Raw genomic sequence first — 20,827 nt, 5'->3', positions numbered from 1 at the left:
CAGTTCTACTTAAAATAAATGATTTTCAAATCTTCTGATAAAAAGATACGTTTGAGTCAAAATAGTGGACACACGTTTTTTTGAGTTAATTAAATGTTTATAGGCGGAAATGGTTTTATTGTCAACTTAGGTTTCAATCATCCTATCACGTGATCTTGCCAAATTCGGCCATAACGTCCATGCCGGGTTTGGGGGTGTTACATTCCAAATGAACTTGGAAATGGTCCCATAAAATTCATACCCCAAACATCAAATAATTCAACCCTTTTGGGCCCCGACTTGTTTCCATTATTTCGGATAGAGATCCACGATTCACATCGAGATTTTGGAGAAAGTTACAAGAAGCTCTGGGTACGTGATTACATTTTAGCACCGCATTTCACCTTCAGATCGATGGTCAGTCCAAGCATGTGATTCATATTCTTGAAAATATGCATCGGTGTTGTGTTTTAGAGTTTTAAGGTAATTGGGAGAAATACTTACTGTTAGTCGAATTCGCGTATAATAATAATTTTTAGTTGAGCATAAAGATGGAACTGTATGTGGCTCTGCACGATTGCAAATACCAAACTCTATTATATTGGATTGAGCTCAGTGAGAAAAAGATACACGGAGTTGATTTGATTCGCGAAAATGAGGAAAAAGTAAAAGTGATCCAAGATAGCTTAAAGCAACTTTAGATAGTCAGAAATCTTATGCAGATCTTAAACGTAAAGAAATAGAGTTTCAAGTCGGTGACAGGATATTTTTGAAAGTTTCCCCCTAGAACAAAGTTCATCAATTGGGTTGTAAAGGAAAGATGTTTCCGCGATTTATTGGGTTATATGAGATTACTGAAAGAATCAGACCTCTTACGTATCGATTAGCTTTACCGTCAGAACTAGAAAAGATTCACAATGTCTTTCACGTGTCTATGTTATGACGGTATTGATCTGACCCTTCACATGTTATCTCCCTGATGGATGTTGAGATTCAGCCTGATATGACATACCGATCAGAATTCTGGTACGAGAGGTGAAAGAATTAAGAAAAAAAAGTAGCTTTAGTAAAAGTTCTCTTGCAGTGACACGAAATAGAAGAAGCTACCTGGGACCTCAAGGAAACTATGATAAAGCAATATCCGAACCTCTTTACCGATAAGATTTTCGGGGACGAAAATTCCTTTAGGGGGAGAGTTGTAACAACCCATTTTCAGTGAAATCAGAATAGTGGTTTCGGGACCATAAATCTGAAGTCAAAAAAGTTATTTTATTATTATTTTATGGGCTAAAGTATGATAGAAATACCGTATAAAAATTTCGTTAAGAAATTTTAATGTTTACATACTTAATTTGATAAAAGGGACTAAATTGAGTAAAGTGCAAAAGTTAAGTTCTAATAGCTAAATGTATTAGCTATAGAATTTTAAATTGGAGGTCCTTATATAAGAATTAGCAATTAAAGTTGTTAGTGGATAAGCATGAGTAGTCAATATTGGAAATTGAATGAACTGTTAAGTTTAATTTTGGAAATTAGTTATTAAAGTTATGATAAATAAAATAAAATAAACTATTATCATCTATTATCATCATCTTCCGCCAAAATTAAAAAAAAAAAAAGAAGAAAACCTAGTCATGGAAGCTTGAAATTTAGGAAAGCTTATTTGCTCAATTAGGTATGTATTTTTGTTTCGTTTTTGATGATTTCTATGTTTTCGAGATCATCGTAGCTTAATCTAGCTAGGCTGGGGATTAATTTGCAAAATTTTTATAGTATTAGGGTTTTGCTATTGATGAAAATGCTTGAATTTTGAAGTTTGATGATAGAAAATGAATGATTATTCTTAGATAAACAACTTTGTAAAGAGAATTTTAGTGAAATCATCAATTAGTCGCTAAATTGAAAAAGGTGATAAATTTATAGTAAAATTTGTGAATTTTGTGAAATATATCGGCTGCTATTAATATGTATAAAAATTGGTTAGGATGGAGTAAGGATTAAATTGTATGAATTTCATTTTTTTAGCCTAGGGACTAAATTAGAAAGGAATTAAAAGTATAGGGAAAAATGTTAATTTTTCCAAAATTTCATGTTAGATTAAATTGAATGAGAATTATATTGAAATGAGTTAAATTCATTCGTATAGATCCGGTCAGACCTCGTATAGAGTTAGATCAAGGCAAATAGAAAATATCGGATTAGTTGCCTCCGTATCTACATACACTCGTCGAGGTAAGTTCGTATAATTAAATTATATATTTATATGTTTTTAATTGAATTAAATGTATATGAGTTGTATAATTGCCTTGTATAAATACCGATCACATATTCGACGATTACCGAGTCCCGTTTGAACTTTAGGAATTTGCAGGATACAAATGACATGTCATTAGGGTTACCGATTTGGTTAAGGTCTTGCATGTGTTGTGGGCACACCACAGCTCGTATGAGCTTACCTATTTGTAGCTCGTGAGAGCTTACTAATGAGCTTACCGATTCACAACTTGTGAGAGCATATCGATTCATAGCTCGTATGAGCATACATGTATATGCATTGACGAATTATAATTCAGTACACCTCGTGTGTACTACCCGCGTATCCAATGATATTCTAAATGGTTGAACGAGCATAGTTCTATTACGAGTTTGTACAATTCAATACGAGGTATTTACATTAATTACATGAAAATGATGTATATATGATATATGGATACATGGTTTAGATGTTACATTTATGTGGAATTTGTATAGTGGTTGAATTACATAACTAACATGGTTGTTGCGGATATGTGTTTAGGCTTTTGGCAAAATTGGTTTGGATATGTTTTGTATGCTTACCTTAAATATGATTAAATGGTAAGTTAATTTCTTTGTTATACGAACTTACTAAGCTTAAATACTTACTCTATGTTATTTTTCGTGTTTTATAGTAATTCGAAAGCTCGTTTGGGTTGCAAGCTTGTCGGAGCTATTTCAAACTATCCATCGGCTCTTTTGGTACTTTTGGTAAATTAATATCGGTTATAATAGCATGTATAGGTTAATTTGGCCATTGTTTGCATATAAGTGTTTTGTTGAGATTAGCCACTTAAATGGCTTGTGTTTGGTATATTTTGATGTATATATATTTATGTGGTCTTATCATATTGATGTTTGTTAGAATGCTATATTTGGTACTATTTGGGATTATACATATAAATATTTGGTTATTTAGGTAAGTTTAGATACTTAGTTGACATGTTTTTAAGTTGTCATTTGAGGTGCCTAAGGGCATATTGGTTGTATATAGTGATAATACATGTTTAAGACTTGATTTTTAGCTTGTTTTGAATGTCTTGTTATGGCTTGTTGATGTGCAATATGTTGAGTTTAGGCTGGTGTAAAATTGGGTAAGAAATGTGGCTTGAAAAATGACCTATTTTCATCCACACGAGCAGAGACATGGGCATGTGTCTCAGCCATATGTGAAACACGGCCAAGTGACGCGACCATGTGTCCCCTGTATCTTCTTAAGAATGCAAGTCAGTATGCTCACACGGCCTAGCACACGGGTGTATGGCTTGGCCGTGTGATCCAAGTTAGAGAGTTACATGAGCACGGACATGGGCTGGGACACGGCCGTGTGTCCCTATTTCGAATGTCCATATAGCCTAAGACATGGGTGTGTCTCTTAGCTGTGTGAATCACACGGTCTAACCTCACAGTCGTGTGACCCCTGCAGCTTTAAAAAATTTCATTATTTTCTAAAAAATTCTTTGAGTACCTCATTTAGTCCCGACTTGTTTCTAACGTGTATTTTGGGCCCCGAGGGCTCGTATAAGGGACAATATGTTTGATTTCGATTGGTTTCTGACATGAATGTTATATGATATGAAATGTATGTTTATTTGATTTGTAAATTTTAGTAATGCTCAGAAACCCTTTTTAGTAATAGATACGGGTTAGGGGTGTTATAAATATTTTCTTTCATGCTCATTTTATTATTGGTTATAAGTGTGTCAACTTAATTTGTTATTTTAGAACTTGCTTCGATTATGCATGTCAAGACCACACCATTGATTTGATATACTAAGATGATAGAGACACTTAGGCTTTAACCCACTTAACCTGTAAAAATAGTGAACCCCGTTGATCCTAACACATTTTTTATTAACCCGTTAATGTTAACCGATAATCCATATGTTTATTGTAAAATTTTCCTATTTTATTGACTCCCTTTTTGTCAAGATTTGATTTGGTTAGTTGCCTAACTATGTTTTGTTTTTCTTGAACTGTTGAATTTTAATCTTGTTCTAAAAAAACATATATTTATTTGATTGAGCTTGAATCATTAGTTGCATATTATGTTGAAAAGCTCATTTTTATTCTTGATTAGTCTTGTTGATGTTAATTATGTTAATTCAACAACTAATTTTTTTCTAGTTTGGTAACTTATTAACTCGATCTCGATTATAACCAACTTTTCTGGCCTTTTCCTTACCCTTAACCTAAGCCTCATTACAACCTTTTAAAAACCTCTTGATTGGTGTGTCATCTCATTTTATAGTGGTGGAGATTTGATTTTCAAGCAAGCCTTTGGTAATGACATTTCTTGTTTGACTGTTGAGTGCTTAATATTTGAACCTTAAACACTTTGAGTGCTTTGAGTGAATCTTTGGTGAGGATACCAATTCTTGTTGATTTTGAATTTAAGGTAATTATTTGGATAATGGGAGACACCTATATTTTTGCGCTTTAAAAATTTCAACTTGGATTGTTTGAATCTTTAGTGTCCTTTTAGTTGAATTATCAATGCATGATTGTTTGTGAATTATCTTGAGATATTATTGATGAAAATGACAAATTGAGAAAAGTTAACTTTATTGTGGTTTGAGGATTTTGCTTGAGGACAAGCAAATACTTAAGTATGGGATATTTGATAAGTGCAAAAAATAACATATTTTAATTTCGTTCTTAATGCATTTTGGGTGATTAATCAATGAAAAATGGTGAGTTTTATACTCCTAATCCTTTTAAATTCATTTTCTATACTTAGGAGGGCATTTGGGAGAAAAAGGAGCAAAAATGGAGCGAAAATCAAACAATTGGAGCAAATTTCAAGAGCAACACGACCATGTGCCAGACTGTGTGGTTTTTGTGATTTGCACTCCAGACACGCAGAAAAACGCAATATTTAGGTTTTTTAGGCATTTTAAAACCTATAAATAAAAATATAAGAAGAGGAAAAGAGGCTATCAGAGAAGATTGAAGAAATCAATTCGGAAAACGTCATTAAAGTCGACTCTGAAACATATTTCCACCAAGATTGAAAATCTCCTTTTGGATTTCTTTGAAGTTTATTATGAGTTTTTCTATTTCTTGTGGTTATACTGACTTTGAAATGTTTTTATTTGCGATTATAAACTAATTTTCTAAATACTTAAGGGAGATGAACCCTATGATGAATTATGTCTTTTGATTTCTGTTTGACGCAATAAATACTTGAATCTTATTCTCAGTTATGTGTGTTTAATTCTAGATTTAATATTTCCGGATTATTAATTCATGTTTGATGTGCTTAATTCAGAGGAGGAATAGACCCTATTTAAAGTAGATTTAGCATAATTGAGTGGAGTTGCATGCAATCCTAGAAATAGGAAGACATAAATCTACTGGATTAGAGTCAAATCTAATAGAGAAATCCATAGATCGAGTTAATGCGATAATAGAGGTTTTAATTATAAAGAAATTTAAATTAATCAACCTAGAGTCAGTTGCTCTTAGTCTTGAAGAGAAGAGAGATACTAGCATAATTTAGGGATTTCTAAGGATCAAGATATTAAGTGAATAAATTGTTTAATTCAGATTGATAATGACAAATGCAGTCTAAGTGGACTCTTTTTTTGGTATTGTTTCGCTTCTTGGTTATTATTTGATTATTTTCTTGATTTGTTCTTTGCCGAGTTCGTAGTTAATTAATTTAGTTAATTTTAGTTTAACTTAATCACTTCAATTTGTCGCTTAAATAATAGAAAGATGATAATTACTAATACTTTTAGTCATTGTGGGAACGATATATTGCTCATTGTAGCTATACTATTTATCGATAAGTGCACTTACTTTTATTGTATTTTTAATTGGTTTCGTGAATATCATCAGAATACAAAGACTAACAATATACTTTAACCCATAATAAACTATTGAGTGATTTCCTTAAAAAAAATAAAGAATAAATTGTTGAAAGATCTTTTAATTGAATTTGCAACTCTACGGTAAGCTCAAGGTTAATGAAAATATCATTTGATATCAGCCGTTGACATAGTTAGCTCCTTGCGATTATACAAGGACGAATACCACTTGATTTATATAAAAGATTTCTCTGATGACTTTGTTTTGTTTTCTTTAAATCCAAATACACTTCCTTTAAGAAATCGCTTCTTTCATTTTTATTCATGCAAGTCCTTAATTTGAATTAAAAGAATAGTTGACATTTCAAACTAAATTCCAAATTTAGCATAATCATATAATAAAATTTTGTTGATTTATACATATATACATATATATAATTTTATTGTAAAGCTTATTTAAATAAAAAGTTCTAATTTAAAGCTTATTTTGCAGTGATCAGAATTTGCTACTAAAATGTGTTTATTGTGATGTTTGCAAATTTACAAGTATGTCTCTGAGCTCTACACAATGAAAACGATGCACCAAATATAATTTTTTTTTAATAAAAACCATAACTAAAAAGAAACCTAGTATTATTACTACAACTACGTACTAAATTTCATCATATGGAAATGCTGTTGGGAATTCCACGACCAGTTACACCAGGGCCTGATGAAGGCAGCAGCAGTTCGTATGGAGGAATGCCTGCACCGGTTCGGTTTTTAAGTCTCATATCCTTGTTTCTTTCGTTTATGATTTCCTCGATTTCCCCAAGTTTTGCGGCGAATTGGTCAAACATTTGTAACACTTTATGATCATTGATCCAGCTGCTATGAAATTCGTTCATTTTACCCAAGTACTCTTCATCTGGAGAATGAGTTGATAAAGTGTCTTGAACGGCCATGATTTTGGTTGCTTGAAGCTGTGTCGGCAACGAGGATAGAAATGTGCGCTGAGGGTTCTGCATGAATTTCTCAAAGTCGGGATCGGTTTCTTGCGGTATAAGTTTCCTCATGAGAGTGGGACGGTTTGGCATGTATCCTCCGAATGGGTACTGTCCGAAGTTTATAGCTGCATGCTGGCCTGATGCAGTCCAGATCATTGTTGTAAGTATGCCAGACAAGTCTTCTTTCGTGGCGAGTTTAGGCCACCAGGGTTCATTCCTTTTGTCATGGTGACCTCGGTTCTTGATCTCACTCCACCAGGCTTGGAGCTCAACATCAGACGTGACGGAATCGGGTTCGGTGTAAAAGTGTTCGACATAGGATTCTACCCATTCTTTGATGGCAGACCAAATGAGCAGTCCATCGGCTGCATAAGGGTAGTCCTCGATCAAAAGTTTCAGGCCACCGGGAGCTGAAGGATCCTCCACTGCCATGCCCCTGAAAATTGCACCGCGGTTATCTAATATTGTTCTTTGGCGGAGGATAATTCAACTATCTAATATCGAGCCTTACCTATGAATCAGGTCCGCAGGCAATGCTTCCCTGTCAAACCGCCAACTCTCGTAAGCAGCAGCACTTAGTTCCATGGCATACTTTCCGGGGCTGAAAGAAGCCTCAATTATCCCACCTCCGTTAATTAAACTTTGTCGTGCAAGTGCATTAATTTCTAGCGTGTAGCGCATATGAGGGTGAAGCAGCTTGTAAATAGGGTGCATTGAGCTAAGCTGTCTGTGAGTTGCAATTATGTATGGCTCCATGCAAGCATGAGTACGCAACCTAAAACGTTCCAATTACCCCCATTCCCGAAAAATAAATATCATAACATAATAGCATGAATAGAATGTAACAAGATATGCATTAAAGTTAACCAGATATGTCTGGACGAAAAAAAGATACGGGTTTTGAAACTGTTCATGTTTTACCAGTGATTTGCAAGCTGATGGACACCGGCATCATTTGCACAAACATGAGCTTTGGCTAGTTTCCAAATCCAGTATGTTGTAGCATCATGTCCATGAGTATAAACATATTTGTTCCGATTTGATGAAGGTGTGGGAGGAAGTGAAAGCTCGATAGCTATTGGTCTTAGAATACCGGTCTTGGTATAGAAGAACACCGTCCGGGATGCATAAGACTTTCTCCCTGGTAAGTTGTTTATCCTCTTGATAAAAGGCAAAAGCATATCATGGAAATCCACCATAAACAATCTTTTTTCCTCGAGAGCCTGTAACATCGGATTGTAAAAGAGTGGTCTTAAGAGAATTTCAAATGATTTCTCGATATTATAGGCGGTTTAAATGTTTGAAAAACATCAATACAGTAACAAGAGACTAATACAAATATCTCATCAGACAGTATCATGGATGCCCTTCTGTTTTCCACTAGAAATCAGAACCGGCCCCACAATGTTCACTTATATACACCTGATGTTGGACAAACAAAGCAGTTCCAAAAATTCCAACTTTCAACAAGCAAAAACATTCAGAAACAATCCAATGCCTGATGTAAAACGCGGTACTTAACAGAAATGTCATCTATAAAACGAGTACATGAAGGTATCAGGGTAGTGCCTGTAAATGTTAATACCTTATCCACGCTCATCCCGTGAAGTTCTTGCTCGATCAATTCCTTAGTGATCACTGATTCCGGGGGGCCATAAATAGCAGGGTCTAGTTTGCTAAGAATCGGAAATTCCTGCAAAATCAAATGAAATCAAATGAATTTAAGGGTTTCCAAGGAGTAATAGCAAATCTAAATCCTAATCTAAAACAGGCAAAAGAAATCTATAAATAACCTTCAAAATCTCGATATTCACAGGATTGACTCCGGCCAAAGCCTGGCGTGCAAATTCATTGTCTCGCAACCATGAAAATCTGTCCTCTGGAGACAAAAATCCAAGATAAATCGCAAAATAAAACAATGCTCCATTAGTACAAGCTTAAGCTATTAGCCTCATTTCGATGTTATTTAGAGAACAAACTGAAAGGCAAGGGATGAATAAAGCATACTTCTTATAACAGCTGGGATTTCATATTTTAGCAACTTTTGGCCTACATTGAGAACTTGTTTCATCATATTGCCGATGAATAGATTGTCACCTAATTTTCTTTGCTCATCGTCTTTCAAGATGAAACCGTCATTGTATAGCTTATCTATCTCCGAAAAGCATGTGAACGGAATATCAGAACTCGATAAAGTAGCAGCCATCAATGGTACAAGATTGTGAAGAAGTGCTTTCAACCTCCCAGCAGAGAAAGTATCCTGTTTGATCTCCTCGAAGGCCTCATCCCGAGGTACGTAAACAGGATGAGGCTTTTCGATTCTACTCTCACAAAGTGGATCTAAATGAATCATCAAATCAAAAAACATATGAAATTCCCGTGTAACAATCCGAAAACAAGTACTTTAACCATAGAATGACATAGGATTACATTGAATATAATACCTATTTTAGAAGCCGGTCGGCCAGTTCTACACCGCCTAGGATAAGGCCTTTCCTCGCCACCCAAAACCGGCCTAGCAAGATCTTTGTCCTTGTCAGGTTTACCTAAATCATTATAAACATCATAATCGTAAATTCTTTCATGAGGCATTCTCTCGCCTTTTCCGTTACCACAAATGCTGAGCAAATCTTCCCTTCGTAGGTCTTTAATGCCAGGCGGTGTTTGTGATGGTAAGTATGCCTGTTCATGACAATAAGGCACAGCTTAAGCAATAACTAATCGAATAAACATGCCCCAATTGAAAACCGGAAACCACTAGTATAGAGTTCTTACTTGATTTCGGAATATAATTCGACTTTCCGGATTATCATTCCGAGAATGGATCCAGGTATTTGCAGAGAAGTAAATAGGGACTCCATCGAAATCTTGAACAACAATCTCCAGCAGGTGGAATTCCTTGGCATGCTGGTTGGTGATGAGAACAGCCCCGGGTCTACCGAAGTCGGATGGGACAGTAAAATCGGCTACATATTGAAGTATGTTGTCATGTTCTGGAGGCTTTGGCAACCAGCCCCTTACACAAGCCTCAACGCTCTTCCCCGAATTAGTAACTATAAAATTAGATCATTTCAGTTTCAGCCTATAAGAGATTTAATTAGAGATTCAAGATATAAATAAATTCCTAGACAATAAAGTGGGAATTTCAAGCAAAATGATTCAATCACTAACAATTAGATAACTCTACCATTACTTCCTATAGTTTTAAACAATGTAAAAGACCAACAAATGCAGATGCAATTCAAACTTTAAACCCCAACAAAATCCTATGTTGTCTTGTAAGAATCAAACCATATGATCAGACCAAGATACCCCTTTTTTTTCTAGAAAAAGGAAGAAGAAGAAAAAACAAACCAGGATCAATCTCTTCACTGATGAGCTGAATCAAGATCCCACGACCGATCCCATTCATCAACATTTCCCATTTGTTCTCAATCTTCTCAGTGATGTTTTCCTTCATCTTTTTCTTTATAGTCACAACAGCCTTCACTTGCTTAGAGGAAGAATCAGATGAGCCATTACTGTGTTTTTGATTAAGTGGTGAGGTTTTAGCTGTTTCCACAGCCTTGTCATCACTGATGACGGCACGAACCAGGGGCCTTGACCTCGTAGTCCAGGAAAAGGAGAGCAGCACCGGAACCCCATAGAGCCGTGGAGGTGACCGGAGGGCAGTGCCGGAGAAAGTTGACCTGAGGGAAGAAGGCTTTGGTTTAAAAGCTAACATATTATATAGTGGTGATCGTGAATATGAGAATCCTTAAGCTTTTAGTAGTATATAGGATTAGAATACAAGTGTGGAAAGCAGGGAATTGCCACCAAACTAAGCCTTTCTTTATGTGATTATTAATAACAGTCACCTTGACCTGCGCTCATTGGTAGTGGTGTTTTTGTGTCAGCTCGACTCTCCGTCCTTAGAGCTTCTTCTGTTTTTGTTTTTATTTTTAAAGTCTGAATTATTTGCAATACGTATAAAGGTTGCTAACTTGACATCAGCTTAAATAGTAATTATAAAAATATTCTTTACGTTTTCCCCTTGGATGGAATAGATTAATTTACTGTTTAATGTAATTATACATTTGTATTAAAATATTATTTTTCTATGTTGTAGCTTGGAACATTATTTATTTCTTTAGCAATCCGCATGGAACACTCACTCCTTGGTTTTTGTCTCTATAAAGTTTATGCATTGGAAAGGATTTACCGTCAAAACCTTAACAGACTCTCGATGTTATGAGCGTGAAAATCACTCTCCAATAAGGGCCTTAAAGTGGCTCTAATTCTCTCGGTTTTTAGTCAAATTGAATAAAAAATGGCGTGGAAAACATTGGGATCCGGATACATAACTTACGACAAAGTTGTTGCCATTTCCCATCACAGTAAGAACAGAAAGGGTAAATCCATTTTTTTGGTTCATTACAAACCTATTCATGCTGGAATCGGGTTAGACGGTAGCTACACAGTGGGCTACTCATTTGGCCTGAAATTTCTTCGGAAATATTTGAGTAAAAATATAAGTTTAAAAAATAAGGTTTATTTTTTAAATATGTCAGATTTTGTGTAAGATTTTTTGGTTTAGGTTTGGCTCGAATTAGACTAAGCTTTTTTTTTTGTTGTTTTGCTTCTGTTTTGTTACCATTTTACTATTATATTACTACTATTTTGTTGTTATTCTTTAGATATTATATAATTTTTATTTTATTGTTAATTATGCTACTATTTTAGAAACATATGCTTGTTAAATTGCAACTATATTAGTGTTATTTAAGTATAAAGACTTTTTTTAATGTATTTTAATTTGTTGAGAAATATTTATTTTAATATTTTTAGTGTATTTGATGTATTATATTTTTAAATTTGTTTTTATATAAAAAATTATCTAAAAAAATTTGATACAGGCGGGCCGGGTTAGGGTCAGACTCAGGTTTAGCATTTTTAATTTAGGCTAGCCTTTGGTAGAATTTTAGGCCCATTTTCGGGATGGGCTAGGCTCGAGCTTAGAAAACATGCCTAAAATTTTTGCATTGACCCGACCCGAACCTAATCCGACTCATAAGCAAGCCTACTTTAAAGTGAACAAGGCCATATACAGTGATTGATGATCAGAAACCAAAGACCATAGATGGTCTAACAATAGAGGCTAAAGAAGACCTAAAACAAACAATAAACCTAACATGCAAAAGGATTAAAACCAATAAGGTAATAACCTTGTCCCAAACAAAAACAAAGCCTAATGCAATCCAAGATCCATAGACTTTATCTTCAAAAGCCAGGAAAGATGCGATCAAACCTTATTAGCGCATTGAGAGTGCCAAATATATATGATCGAACACCATCAAATCATAATCACATTCAAGCAACTTTTGACGTCTTAAAACTACTCTATTGACTTTGAGCATTAAGTGATGGAAGTTGTCAAAATCAACATCAAATAGACCTAACACAAATCAGTTAACTCTTCACAAAAAAGGTGGCAGCAAAGCCAACTCCGGTAGAAGGGGTCATCTCCAGTGCTTGTCGTAAATACTTAATTTTGGTTTCCATTTTAGGAAATTGTGTTACCTAGTGTGGAACAAGTAGCATGATCATTTCACTTAATATCTCTTTCAGTAAAACAACTAATGTTGAGAATAGTTATGTTTGAAAAAATTATGTTCAGAACAAGATTTCAGTCTAAAAAAACTGTCGTCCAATATAATTGTCATTTGAGAACAACTCCTATAGAAATAGCTAAAGTTCAGAACAACTCCTATTTAGAATAATTTTGTTTCAAGAATAGTTATGTTTGTTTGGAACAACTTCTATTTAGAACAATTATGTTTTTAAGAAGAACCATTATTCAGAATAAGCTTTTTCAAGAAAAGCATCACCATGTAACAACTCTTGTTTGTAACAACTTGCGATTGGAACAAATCAGAATAATTTTTATTCGAGAACAACCCTTGTCTTGCGTTTCAAGAGGTATCTATGAAAGATGTTTTACATGGTACCATTTTACCAAAGTAGAAGTGGAAGTAACCTTAAAATATGACAGGGTTCTTGGATTATTTTCACTCTTGAGATGTTTCAAAGAGCTTGGCTTGGTAGATCAAATGTGGAGATACCTCTTAACCTTTTCCTGTAACATAAAGTGCTTCTCCATTCTTTTAGAAACACAATGAGTTCTTCTGTACTATTCACCATCACCATCACCATCACCAACAAAACCCTTAACCATCCTCTCTTGACCATTAATGTCATTGTAACTAAAAATTAATTTCAACACTCCCACTATTAATTGTCAGCTTTGTAACTCTTATTCTTGAGACATTATAAATAAGAACCTTTCACAACTAGTGAGAAGACTTTTGGCACTTTCACATTCTGACTCTCAAAAGCTACTTTTAAAAATTCCCTCAACTTAGTCATTTCTTAGCCTTATTCTCAGCCATACACAACCTTTCTCCACCTCTTTAACCACCACCTACTGCTATGCTCAATATTACCTAATCTGCTCCAATCTTCCTCTAAGCATTCCTTTGGTAGACTCATTCATTAGTTTACAACGCTTCCTCTCTACATCAAAGAATTTTTTACACTTGTCAACCATGTAACCCCCATGAGCCAAAAAGGAAATCTGCAAAAACAAAAGCAACAAGAACAAGACATCAAAATCCATAAAACAGAAACAATGGGAGTGTTAGAGAAATGGGGAATGAAAGGACAGTGACATATTGGAGGGTGGAGGTCGATGGTGGTGCGGGAAAAAAAAGAGAGAAAATGTTGAAAAAGAATGGATGCAAGAAATAAGGCAAATGGATGAGAGAAAGATAGGAGGGGAGGATGGGAAGGCGATCACCATCAGCCTTAGGGCCATAATATCGCGCAGAAGACAAAAGAAAATATTAGCGCCGTTGGTTTCTAGGGATTTTGAGAGAAAAGTTTTGTTAAGTGATACATTCGATGAATAAAAAGTAGAACTAATAGTTCCTTTTTTTCTTTTTTGATAGACCATAAAGTATAGTACGTACAACAGAATTAAAGCTAGAAATTTTTTTTACACCTCATTTGTTATATTGATCACCTTTTTTCGATGTGCACTTGGTTTATTATGGAAATCCACTTTGATTGTTGTTAAAAATTTTCTAAATATCCTTCTAAATAATTGTGTAGTGACAAGAGAATGTTATTTCTTTTAGTTGTGGTAATCGTGTAAAGATAATTAAATGTGATGTGTTAGTAACTATAGAAGCAAAATCATGTAAAGATAATTAAGTGTGACGTGTTAGTAACTATAGAAGCAAAATCATCTCTTATTGATATAAATTTGTCACAATGCTAATGTTGTAAAAACCAAATCTACGATCAAGTTGATTAGATCATCGATCCTTAGTTCAATATTGAATTCTCGGTTCAATAATAATTACATAAAATATTCATAAAAATAAAAATATAAAAAAAAACTAACAACTAGTTGAACTAACAATTCTTTTGTAACAATTTTCAATTTTTAAAGGTTCATAGCAATTTGTTTTATTTTTAGTTATATAACACCAATTTATTTTAAGAAACTAGTTCGATCGAATTTTGACAACACTACACAATGCTCTGATAGTAGTCAATAATATTTCCTTTCATATCCACATCCATTGTTGCTCCTTTAAACCATTGAATTTTGCTTTGCTTTGAAATATGTAACAATAAAGTCTGGAAGTTAATTTCCTTTTATTCGAGGAAAGTAACAAAAAATGCTAAATTTTCTCCAACCTCTCTCTAAGGAGGAAGAAGATGAACTCCATCACAACACAAAAAGGGTTAAAGATGACTTGAAGTTAGTAAACTTCCAAAGCAATGACGAGAACAAGAAATTCATCTCTTCTAAGGATACACTGTTAGAGGAGGACTTCGATAGGTATGAACAAAACTTCCTTTCTCAAGAGTTTAAGTAAATGGAAATCGACACAAAGGATGATTTTTTTTAAAGGGAGTCACTCTAGGTCCCAATGGTGATATCTACATTACTCCCTCCAAGGAAAAAAAAACATGGAATTAGAAGCAAATGAACCAACACTTTCATTGTTAAACTATTTGTTAAGCTTGTGAACTACCAATTTATCAATTTAAACTCAAATAGAGATGGAAACTAAAAGTCGAGTTTGGTCTCATCGACCTTGGTCATGGCCATTGTGTGCAACACTTGAAGATTACAACATTATAATCAAACATGTATCTTGGTTTGTGAGTGGTCATTTCTTAATTGCTCAAAAATGGCCATTGAATTTTTGACTTCCTAAAGCATTGCTCAGGTATGTTGTAATCAATGAGTTTGTCCTAAACCTCTAACCAATACTGTGACCTTAGTATTCTTGCCAAAATTGGATGTAACCTTGGTAACCTCTTAAGGGTTGATAGTTACATATTCTATGAGGAGCGGGGATAATTCTCTAGGCATTGTATACAAATAAATCTTAATCATCCATTGAAAAAACTATATCACCATTGAATGGCAAAAACATAGTATTGCTTAACAGGGTATAGACTCTCTTTGCTTTGGTTGTAGTTTGATTAGGCATAAGAAAGAATCTTGACTAGAGTCTTCCACACCCTAAGGAAACCTCGTCCGAAAAAATAGAAAAGGTCAATATCCCAATGCCCAAAGGCCAATTGAATTTGATTTGAAACCTGGTTTAAAGCCCAACACTTGTTGGGATCTAATGCCCTTAGTACAGGTGTTTTGTCCTTAATACTAGTAAAATTTCAAACAAATTGATGAATAAAATTTCATTGCTTAAATTATTATCTTTATATATTTGTGCTCAATTTTTTGGCACAAAAATCAAAATGTAAAAGCAAATATTGACTTACTAATTAACTAACATTTAACTAATATCAAGTTACATTATGTGGTCAGATTATGATACAATAAAACAACTTATATTAGCAGGTAATCTAAATGGTCAATAGTTTGAAGAATAAAAATTGAGCAAATTGATTCAATGGAATATTATGTTATCTATCAAGTTTACTTAAGGAGATACCTTGCCTTCGGTATCGAGGCGGATGTCTCAAAGGAAGATAGAGATATAGATGTGGTTATCTTGATTGACAATACATCAGAAAATGCCTAAGTAAAATTTATCCTAGATTCATTTATAGGTTTATTTACTTGTTGGGTATACAACTTATGTACTTACAACAGTGGAATTCATAGTCCAATAAAGGGTAAATGATGTCATCTCATTGGCATTGCATGATTTTATTACTGTGTGTTAGAAATAGAATTTTCCATGAAGGAAAATGCAATGGTTGCCATGAGATAAAATAGGATCATATTGGGTGAACGAATTTAAACCAAACAGATAAAAAAATCCTATGAGGGTAACACACTAATAATAATGTCATTAACAAGAATAATTAAAAGTTGATTTCCTAATGGTACATAATAAGAGAGATTTTATCCATGGTACCTTTAGTGGATTGATTGTATAACTAAATAATGTTGTAATTAATAGAAGAAAAGTTGGAACTTAATTACAAATTATTTTAACCCTAATTATATATGTCCAATCAGTCTCTTTGTTAGCTCAACACAACCCTATAAGGATGGCATTTGAACTAATATGTTGAATGAATGAAAATGACCAATAGAGAAACAGATTGCATGTATAACTATCCAAGTGAATGCATTTTCTCGTATAAGATAATAGATGACTCAGTGGTTAATTTAATTTCTTTGAATTATTATTTAATTTATGGTAAATTATTTGGTATACAGCTAGTGGAGTTTTTTGATCCCATAATCAAGGTCAAAGGGTTAACAAGTGCCCGATCGAGATATAATAAAATATTTATTTTAATATTTTAAAAGAAGATACACATGTCAATTTTTTAATGTTGCTTGTGGAATATAAAAAGTACACTTTCAGTGAACTAAATACTCACCCTTAATTTATTGTAATTAAATAATTAAACTTCAAGGTGATAATTAAATTAATTAGAATTCGTAGTTTTACGGAATAAGGCAATTAAATTTAATTACTCACATATTCTGGTGCAGTAAAATAATGACTTTAACAGAATTAGAACTGAGTTGAGAAAATAATTTAATTCCGTGAATTAATTAAATTTATTTTAATTAATTGATTAATATTTTGAAAAAAGAAAATTGGTTATTTGGTTGGATAAATTCTATGAGTTGGCTTTTAAAAAATAGACATAACTATACTCAATACATGAATGAGTCCAATAAGCTAATTTAACATGTAATGGACGACATCCCTAGGTTTTTAGAGGGGTGTGTCGCCCATCTTAATGTCACGGGGCTAGAACTTAGGTTTGGCAAACCACGTGGCATTAGACGATTTCTTTACTTCAAATTCGTCTAAGTCAGCCTAACTCTCAAAAAGTAAGAATTCTCTCAAAAATTCTCTAAGGCATAAAAAATAAAGCAGAAGTAACTCAAAAGTGATGGAGCAATGAAAAAACTTGGAAAGCCATAAGAAAGCAATGCACGCCAAGTGTCTGAGTAAATATTCTCAAATATATTCTTTAACTCAAAAGTGGAATACAATGAGATTATTACAAATGAAGGGGAAGACTTTTATTTATAGTTAAGCTCCCCTAAATCCAACGGTACAGATCAAATTACATGAATGATTGAGATTAATGCCTATATATAAGATGAGAGTCCTAAGAAATTTAAACTCTATACATATTAATCCCTTACGATTTACAATAATTACCTTGGTAACTCTAGTTTTACTGGAGCGTTTCATTAGGTCACTAAGGCTTCAATTATATTGGTTTCTATATATGTTCCATGAGTCAGGTCAGTTCAAGTGTGTCAAATGAGCACCATTTTATCAATTGACCTCCATGGGATGTTTTATACACATTCGTCATGGGCTTTGATCCACAACCCATGACATTCTCTCCCATCCATTCTCGTGACGCCCTTATCGTATCCTCAGAATGACATTAGTTTGACTCGTCTCGGAATTGACACGATGCCTCACTTGATTCCCAACCATTCTCTCTGTTGTATAGTTTCGCCCCTCGAAAAACTTGCCTTAGCTTATGTATACGTCGCTACTTAACTCGGGTTGTATTTATCTTTTGTACATATTTTTTGAAATTTTTGGAAAAATTTTGGTTCGAAAAAAATTTTCTTGCATAGCGAAAAAAATCGAGCCGATTTGTGATATTTATAGTAATAAATGCTTTATAGAAATTGCATATGTGTTTTCGGCTAAATGAGTCCTTGTTGTCCCAACTTTCAATAGAATGTCCTTCTCCGCTATCTTTATACCATGAACTACTTTAAGTGTGGGATTGAACGAATTTGAATCAAACATAAAACCAGAAATAGTTTTCTTTACTTTTAGTGTGAAAGCAAAAATCTCTCTCAATAGAAACTGGTAGTATTGTTATTTTGAAAAATAGAATTTATACTTAGAGAATAAAACTCTCACTATTTCGGGCAGAATAACAATATCTCAAAGTTTTGTATTTTTAACCCTACTGGTGTCATCTATTTATAGGAAGAAGAGGTGAAACCCCAGTTGAATTGTAGAAGTCTATTTCAAATAGAAAAAGGAACTCCTAGTCTAACTAGAAGTAGAAAGGGCGACAACCCTGGCTAATTATACTAGGTTTTTTCGTCCCTGGCATTATCATAAGGGGCTTTTGGGCCTCTCTCATATCGGATCCAATTAAAAGTACTTCCTCGACTTTTAACCCAAGACTTTTAACCCAGTACTTTATAATTCGATTCAACCTGATATTTTTTTTCTATTTCCCAAAATAAACATCTTAAATTAATTTAAATAAATTAATTTCTTAATTAAATAATTTTCTCACCTAATTCTAATTCCATTAAAATCATGATGAATTTACTGTAAAAGAATATATAAGAAAATATATTCAATATTTCTACATTCAACGGATTCACTATGACCAAATGATTTATTTTCATTTTCGAATTTCTTTTGATTCAAAAACCATAAATTCATTTCCATGTCATTTTTAGTTTGGAAAATGAATGTGTTTCTCATTTCTCCATTTTTATCATTTCTATCCATTTTTGTTCATTTGGTTTAACATGCAATTCATTTTTAGTTTGAACGAGCTAGCGGAGTGATAGATTGAATATATGCAATTAGGGCTCAAATGATTTATGATTAAGTTCCAGCTTTTCACCTATTAGTTATAAACTCATTTAATTATGAAGTCATCCCACTATAATATCGTGACTGAGTTCTTCCAATGGTATAACATTACGAAAGAAACTTGATTAGTGCTTGTCTAATGACATTTTCATAAGTGTGTTACCCTCATAGGATATCTTCAATCTTTTTGGGATAAATGTTGGATCTGATGCCCTAAGTGTAGTATTTTCGTCTAAGTACACTTGTAATTTTTTGAACAGATTGATTAATAAAACTATTCATAAATTACATTAATACTTTGTATATTATCCTCACATGTTTTTTGCACGTAATACAAAATGGAAGCAAATGTTGCTCATTGGTTATTTAATGTTTAACTAATACTAAACGGTATTACGTAGTCGAATCGTAATACAAAAAGACAACTTATATTAGTAGACGAGCCTAAACATAGGGGTGTTCCAATTTTGGTTAAAACCGAATTAACTAATTAAACCGATCTTGTTCGATTAATCGTTAAGTTAGCCAATCTAATGCAGTCGAAGGTCAATTAATGATTTTTTAGAAGTTCGATTATCGGTTAATTCGGTGTGAAATTGGGTAATTAACTGAGTCAACCGAATTAATCGAACTTCATAATTAATAATACAAATTATATGTAGTTTTAATTCAGTTAATTCGATTAATTCGATTAATTCAGATAATTTGGTCAAATGAACGTTATCAGTTTATTTATTTTTATATGTTTTATACTTGTTTTAACTAAAAAATAAAAACATACAAATTTCAGTTAATTCGATTAACCAATCGAAATATTTTGGTCCAACTATTTTTTTTTTGAAAAAAAATTGGTTTGGTTTGGTTAACGGTTAACGGTTAACGGTTAAAGGATTAAAAAGTTCGGTTAACCGTTTAAATACCCCTATCTAGACATGTATTTAGTCTAATAAAAAATGAGCAAATTGATTGAAAGACTAATATATCGTCTATTAAGTCCAATTAGGGAGATGTTTTTTCTTAGGCATCAGAGTGGATGACTCCCAAAAGATAAAGGCATAAATGTGATTGACTAGACTGACAATACATTGGACAAGAATCAAGAAGAATAGATCCTAAATCTGTTTATGGATTTATTCACTTGTGATGTTCATCGTGCGACATACATAAATCCTGAGTGGATGAAGAACTATATATGCGTGACTCGTACATTTTGATGCAAGTAAAAGCCTGGGTTCGAATAGATAATAAACCATAAGTTGGTGCGTTGCGTGTATGACTTCTGCAATATGTAGCGTCATTCACAACAGTGGAATTCATATCCCGAGGCACGGGGTAAATGATATCCTCTGATTGGCATTACATGGTTGATGAAAAGTAAAGTGGTAATAGGTTGTTCGTCTTTGTGATGAATGACTTGATTATTATTTAATAGTAATTGAATTTTCATGATGGAAGATGTAACAGTTACCATAAAATAAAATATGATCATATTGAGAAAATGGATATTATCCTAAAGAGGTCAAGGATATCCTATGAGGGTAACACACTTATGACAAGTTCATTAGATTAGTACTGAGTAGATGCTTTCGTAATAGTATGTTGTTAGGGAGAG

The 20,827-nt window shown here is 33.4% G+C and overlaps 1 protein-coding gene across 2 annotated transcripts; it reads right to left on the bottom strand.

Moving 5' to 3' along the window:
* Positions 1-6,588: 6,588 nt before the first annotated feature.
* Positions 6,589-11,036, bottom strand: LOC107886453 (lipoxygenase 6, chloroplastic). 2 transcript variants are annotated; one of them, XM_041098510.1, is made up of 10 exons: positions 10,930-11,036; positions 10,427-10,761; positions 9,848-10,125; positions 9,517-9,754; positions 9,080-9,412; positions 8,866-8,951; positions 8,658-8,765; positions 7,994-8,295; positions 7,584-7,847; positions 6,589-7,508 (listed from the first exon to the last, which is right to left on the bottom strand). In XM_041098510.1, the coding sequence occupies exons 2-10, from the start codon at positions 10,530-10,532 to the stop codon at positions 6,749-6,751; spliced, it is 2,475 nt and encodes an 824-aa protein (XP_040954444.1). In that variant the 5' UTR covers positions 10,533-10,761; positions 10,930-11,036; the 3' UTR covers positions 6,589-6,748. The 2 variants fall into 2 exon arrangements, with proteins under 2 accessions (XP_040954444.1, XP_016665903.2); XM_016810414.2 differs by having other exon boundaries at positions 10,427-10,991.
* Between the last annotated feature and the right edge of the window lie 9,791 nt (positions 11,037-20,827).

The sequence above is a fragment of the Gossypium hirsutum genome, chromosome A03 (assembly GCF_007990345.1).
Source record: "Gossypium hirsutum isolate 1008001.06 chromosome A03, Gossypium_hirsutum_v2.1, whole genome shotgun sequence".
NCBI lineage: Eukaryota > Viridiplantae > Streptophyta > Magnoliopsida > Malvales > Malvaceae > Gossypium > Gossypium hirsutum.
This window is presented reverse-complemented; position numbering and strand designations above follow the sequence as displayed.